Raw genomic sequence first — 6,535 nt, forward strand, 5'->3', positions numbered from 1 at the left:
AGCTGATACAAAGATTAGTCTAGTCGTCCAAAATGAATGACCTATAAGTGATGTTTTAGTGTAAGCATCTGCTGTAAGAGTGTTTTAACACCAGTTTAACCAATTAGAATTGAGCTACATGGGTGAAAATAGATATGCACTACTCCCATGAGGTGACTATAGAAGTTGTAAGATTTATGTGGGAAAAAAAATGATAGTAATTCTGAGTTAAGGAAGTAGAATTGAATGTCTGTCTTGATTATGGTAATGGATGTTAAAGAACTGCAGGTTCTCTTGTATAATTTGATGTGCACAACATCATAGCATTTACACAAGCTTTTCATCTAGATATTAAATTAGAAATACTGTAGTTGACCAGATTGTAACACTTTCCTTTCCATTGTACTTCTAGGGACCGACATTTGACATTATCATGAGACTAACACACACTCTGTTATATGTATTTAAAATTCAGGTCGTAGTTCTGTATTTGCTTCCAATTTTTATTTGATTGGATTGTATATTTATTAGCCTAATTGTTTATATAGTGTATACAGGATGATGGAGAAGCAAATGAAAAGTGCAGGAAGCAATAGGTGGAACAGGACTAGGACATGACTTGAACCCAAGGACACCAAAAGCACAACAGTCCTTTATATGTCAGAGCAGCACACTTCCCTCCGTGCATAATAATTTTTTAATTTGGTGTTACAGTCCACCACACTATTTGGGGTTCCCCACATTTCCATGCTACCAGAATGCTCTGGAGAACCTTTATGCAACTTTTAGAAGGTGTCTTATATATCCCATTAGTATTTTTGGGAATTCTTGCAGGAACTCATCTTGCAAGTTGCTCTCTTTTTTAAAGATGCCTATTGGTTCTCTAGCATGATGATTTTGGGAACCCTAATGGTACCTAATCTTTTCATTTTTACAACTGCACTCTTCATATTTGATGTTAATTTAAACAATCTAGGGATGCATAATGTTTCAAAACTATTTTATATCAGAAAAGTATGGGAATGTTATAGTCACATATTTATATTATATATTATATTAAGTGTTTAAAAACACTGAGTTACAGATAGAACAGTTCTCACCCAACACACAGATTCATAAACGAGGCCACATTATGAATGCATCTTTGCTGTAGCTGCACAAATTTGCCAAAATGACATTCTACTATGCTTATCCTAAAATAGAGTTAAATATTAAGTGAATAAATTGGATTGACAGTCATCTAGAGGGAATGTTCATCTCGAGTTATTCTTAAATTCTGCTCTCATCCTTTGTTGAAGCGCGTTCAGAAGAGGAGGAGACCCTAAAGGGCGGAGTTATCCACGTCCTTTCTCCCCTTCATTTAATTGGGATCTATAGTGGCTTTGTGTTGAATGGTCAGTCGCAGAGAGAAGAGGCAGCCCTTGGTTTAGGAGAAGCGTTTTGTCTGAAGCCGTGGCTCTAAAGGAAGCTTTGCTATTTTGGGTTAGTCAGTCAACGAGAGTCTTCAGACAGCGGGAGACAGATACGCGCGCGCATAGTCTCTCCAGACGGAGGTTGCGCTCCAGTCTCTTGATACGTGCAACAGATTTCTCGTTAGTGACAGAGGGATATGCGCTTTTGGTTTTAATGCCATTGCTTGTTTTAAGCTCCTGCGCTCTGCTAATTTTTCAAGACTTGTTTTTGACGTCGAAATCTTTTGAGAAGACGTTTTTCTTTCGGATTTGGATATGATTTTGAGACCATAACAACGCGTGTAAAGGACTGTGACAGCTCAACAAAGGAAGCGACCATCACTTTGAGAGTTTATTTCTGTGCCTGTCGGAGCCCAACATGGATACCAGTAAGGGCACAGTGTTCTGTGCCACTTTACGTAAACTTGCTGTGCTCGTGATATTGGCACGGCACGTCTCGGCGAAAACTCTGAAATACCAAGTTTACGAAGAGCAGAAGGTGGGTACAGTTATCGCCAGACTTCGTGAAGATGTCGCTGATGTTTTGTCCAAACTTCCGAGCTCGATTCCGTTACGTGGTCACTATTTCCTCCAATCACATCCCTGAGAACTTCGCCCTGGAACTTACACATGCCACGCCCCCTGTGGAGGTAAAAGCAAAACTTGCATATTTAAACAATGTAATTGATGCTAATCTTCATAAAGAGCCCGTGAATTATCTGTCCATGTTTATACTCATCTTTTCATTCACCAATGTCAACATAACATTCAGGTAACTGTGTGTTGTTCTCGCACTAACGCTTTTCATTTATTCATTCATGTGTGTGTGTGTGTGTGTGTGTGTGTGAATGATAGTCGTGTTCCATCAGTATTTATTTTTATTTATGTCATCTGTTTTTGCTATAGCAAGTCTCACAGCTCCTCTCAATACTCCATCAGGGTCAGTATCAGCCGCGGCCCAGCTTCAGAGGGAACAAATACTCTCGCAGCTACAGGTAAACTTACAAACAAACAAATACTACGCTTCAAGCTCCAACTCCTTATTTGGGCATGATGTGCTCTAAATAGTATGGTAGAGTAGATGGGTAGTGATACTCAACCTGTTGTGTGCTGCTGGTTCAATCGGATTGGATGATAGGTATTCTAAAATGTTTGTGGTAGAATAGGACAGAACTTCCCTGTTGCCGTGGTCACCCACGTTCGCAGATCCTGATTGGACTGCTCCTCACATGAGGTCATAGCTTGCTTTCTGTGCTTTTTTTTCTTTCCTCTCATCTGCGTTTTGTTCTTGGATCATGTCATTTTATCCCGTGCATATTGTTGAAACCATTGTTCCATACAATAATGCATTTCAATGTCCAGTTGATGATTTAAAAACATACTAGCTTTAGATAGTTGCCCTTTTTGTCTTGCACGCCTCTGCTAGTGAATCAAAATATGTAAGGGACATTTTGGGGTGTGAGATAAATGCATGGTGCCAAAGAGACATCACTGAATAGATCTGTTTATATGATGGCTAAATAAAGATATAGTCTGTGCAAGTTAAAATGATGGGTGGGGCGTATGCTTGCCTGTTTTGCATATGCATGTTCCTAGACTGTATGCAATGCATACAGATGCTTTTGGGAAACTTTAAGTGTTTTAGCTGACTTAATACAATCAAACATATAATGCCACTCTGAATGTGGTACATGTTTGATATCTCTAACGAATCACTTTTAAACAGATTTTTTGTAGGTAATTGATTTTAGTGATTGTTTGAACTTGAATATTGTAAATAGTTTTTAATAATTAGCCTATATGTTATGCTGCATACTCCATAGAATCAAGTTTAACCTGTAACTGTGCTTGTGTGAATGTGTGTGCAGGTACGCCCTCCAGGACATGGATAAGTTCAGTCTGAAAGATAGTGGGCGTGGCGACAGTGATGCGGGCGACAGCGACTGCGAGATGGGCCGTGATTCGCCCATCGACCGGTTGCTAGGCGACGGCTTCGGAGACCTCTTCCACAGCGACGGACACCAGCGTCTCCACCCAGGTGAGAAATGAAGTCCAATTGGTCTCTCATGCGGTTTCTTACCTTTTTATCACCCTGAATTATGACATTCATCAGCTTGATTATATCGAGCACATCGCATTTATGCTGCAGTTTAACACCCCGTCTACAGTGGCTTACTTTTATTACGTTGTGAACAGGTGCAGGTATAAATTAAATGCCCTGCACTGTGCTTTTATACTCAATATGCATGTGAAAATTAAGGATAAAGCCTTTAAATTATCTGGTTCTTGGTTGAAATCATGTTATTTTTTTAACCACTACCTTTTGCAGTGTCAATCTCTGTTATCAGTAGCTTAAGACAGTGTATGTGCATGCGTGGAGGCGTGGACCGGAGTGTTATTTCCCTGTATTCATTCTCTTCTGACAGCCCTATGCTTTCAAAATCTGAACTGAGGAAAATTCACCATAATTGCTTTCACAATGCAGTTAAACCCCCCTTCCGCACGCACACACTCTCTTTTCTCTCCCCAGAGGGCCACTATTTCAGCCCTGCTCTTCCTCTTTCATAGAGAGAAAGAAGCAACCTGTGTGCATTGATTAGAGTTTCACCCTTTCCTCACCAAAGCAGTTTATTGTAATTTTCACTCAGTTCCATTTCCTCCATCCCAATTCCAGTTTGTCCTCTCCATTTTTATTCCCTTGCTGCTTTGTCTCTAATATTCAAATTCAGTCATATCTGATTTGTGTGAGGCAACGTTGCCAGAGTAATGAATAATAATCCAGCTTAACAAAGGATGTCAGCCTCCACAAGAGAAACTGGAATAGAAGAATGACAAACTCTCGATCTCCTCAGCTTCTCAAGCTCTCTCCCCGACGCACCCACCCACCTCCGAAATCCTTCTCTAAGTTCCTAACCTTATCATCCCTCCTCATTTTCCCATTCTCTTTCATCCCTTTGTTTTCCTCACTTTCCTTTCTCCCATTTTTTACATGCCCAGAGGAAATTTCATTGCTCAGAGGTTGCTCTTTCATAGCTCAGGAGATGTATGTTTCATTTAAGTACAGTATCAAATTTGTCTCAGGGGTTTCTCCTAAAATTTCTAGCAATAAAATTAGATACAAGTTAGACAGTGGCTGAGAAGTATAGTAGATAATGTGGTCTCAGAGGAATTAAATGAGAAATGTTGTATTTAATATTGAAATCTCATTTTTGAAACATTGTAAAGATCTTGTCAGAAATGCTACACTCTTAAGAATAAAGATTATTTATTGGTATTCATGGTTCCAGAAAGAACCTTTAAAATCCATGGAACCCTTTCAATGCACAAAAGACTCTTTATAGTGGAAAATGTTCCAATGTTATTCATATTAAGAAAACAATGAACCGTTCAATGGCTCTTCTATGGCATCAGTGCGAAAAGCCTCTTTTAGAACCATGAATCTCACACATGTGAGATTTCTGGGGTGTTTTTCTCAGAAAATAAAGCCTCCTTTTGTTTCCCAGTTAATCTCCTTTCTGATATGGAGAAACAACTGAGATATTAAAAAACAGTTTTAAAATGATAGTTTTGATGTTTACAATCCAAATTGAAATGAAATTTGCTCTCAATTGCTCCTAAAACTCACTGAAAAATGTCTCTTTGTCTTTCTCTTAGCAGCCATGAGATTGTGTACGGAGGAGTGCCGTGTGTTGGGTCACTCTGACCAGTGCTGGATGCCATCTCAAGTGTCTTCGGATTACCGTGCGAACATGTACATCCCCGGAGAAGAGAGCAGGCCTCAGGTCCTCGAGGAGGACCAGCAGTCAGTCGACTCAGCTAAGAAGAGCTTTTCTACCTTTGGAAAGGACAACGAGGAGGAATGCGGCAGTTCGCTGCTGTCAGAAATGAACAACGTCTTCCAGCGTCTCCTGCCAACTTCTTACGCTGAGGTCAGTGAGCTTGAAGGATGCGCTGGGTTGCCCACTTCCTCCATCGGCATGGAGATCAGAAAGGACTTCCTGCCGGGTAAGGCGTCGTCTACAGGCCCCACCTACCCGCAGGGCGTTGCTTTGTGGGCTGCCAGTACTCACTTTCAGAATCCTGGAGGTGCCGTGGTGAGTGGACACGGCTCGACCAATCACGCGGCATCGCAGGTGCATTTAAAATGGCTGCCGGCGATGGAGGAGATCCCAGAGAACTACGAAGAGGACGACATAGAGAGTGTGCTCAGCCAGCGCCAGGGAAAACGCAACGACATGAGACACGAAGTTGTCGACGCTAGCGAACTGGTTGCCGAAATTAACAAATTGCTTCAGGATGTACGCCAGAGCTAAACAACAATCTGTTAAAGAACATTTCCCTATCTCTTTCTTTTTCGTTCGCTCTATTTTCGTAGAGTGAACTAATCACTGAAAGGAGGAGAAAGGGAGAGAGTTCAGCGCTGTAGCCTTGATTGAGTCGCATGTGGAAGCATTTCGGTTAATATTGTTTACTTAGTATGACTTTTGGTCTTTTGTCCAAAAGTGAACACAATGTGATTGTAAACACCTTTTATGTTTTTTTTTACTCCGTATTTATATATGTGTATATTATATGTGTTTGTACAGAAAGCAATACAAATGTCTATTTTTATACAGAATTTCACTGCATGTACCTAAAATCAAACCAAGATTTGTTTGTATACTTGAACATGTTTAATGTGTGTTTGAGCGTGTGTGAGTGTGTGCATGAGGATGTTTTAATCGAGACAGATTTTACAGTGTATACAAACTGTTGTTGGTGGTCCAGTTCTCTGTTATCATTATTGTGAACACCGAAATACTCTTACCAGAATGGTTTATCCATGAGTGACTGTGAAAAATTTATTGGGACCTTATAAGGATTTTTCTCTTTGTCAGCAAACCTTTCTGTTACGATTTTACAATAATGTTGCATTAAAAACATACCTTTGGAAATACCTCTTTCACACTGTCTGTTTTCATTCATTATTTATTCAGCAAATCTATGGTCTTAGATGTAATTATGTTTACCTTATTGCAAATCCAGCTTCGTAAGCTTTCATTATGAAAGCATATTTTACAGTTAGCCTTGGAACTTGTTGAAAATGAACTAGACAGAATCGATCA

General features: G+C 40.0%; 1 protein-coding gene across 1 annotated transcript; it reads left to right on the plus strand.

Annotated features, from left to right (window-relative positions):
- Positions 1-1,960: 1,960 nt before the first annotated feature.
- On the plus strand, positions 1,961-6,306 carry LOC107699239 (protocadherin-18-like). Its single transcript, XM_016500437.1, has 4 exons — positions 1,961-2,080; positions 2,370-2,425; positions 3,299-3,468; positions 5,085-6,306. Exons 1-4 carry the CDS (start codon positions 1,961-1,963, stop codon positions 5,741-5,743), a joined length of 1,005 nt encoding a protein of 334 aa, XP_016355923.1. The 3' UTR covers positions 5,744-6,306.
- The last annotated feature ends 229 nt before the right edge of the window (positions 6,307-6,535 follow it).

Source organism: Sinocyclocheilus anshuiensis, unplaced genomic scaffold, assembly GCF_001515605.1.
Source record: "Sinocyclocheilus anshuiensis isolate Anshui unplaced genomic scaffold, SAMN03320099.WGS_v1.1 scaffold847, whole genome shotgun sequence".
Taxonomy (NCBI): domain Eukaryota; kingdom Metazoa; phylum Chordata; class Actinopteri; order Cypriniformes; family Cyprinidae; genus Sinocyclocheilus; species Sinocyclocheilus anshuiensis.

What these genes read in the sequence shown, in the direction of transcription:
- LOC107699239 (XM_016500437.1), top strand. Translation starts at nt 1,961, where the DNA reads ATGTCGCTGATGTTTTGTCCAAACTTCCGAGCTCGATTCCGTTACGTG. An exon ending in ATGCCACGCCCCCTGTGGAG is followed by an intron (nt 2,081 to 2,369) that starts GTAAAAGCAAAA and finishes ATACTCCATCAG; the next exon opens with GGTCAGTATCAGCCGCGGCC. An exon ending in ACACCAGCGTCTCCACCCAG is followed by an intron (nt 3,469 to 5,084) that starts GTGAGAAATGAA and finishes TCTTTCTCTTAG; the next exon opens with CAGCCATGAGATTGTGTACG.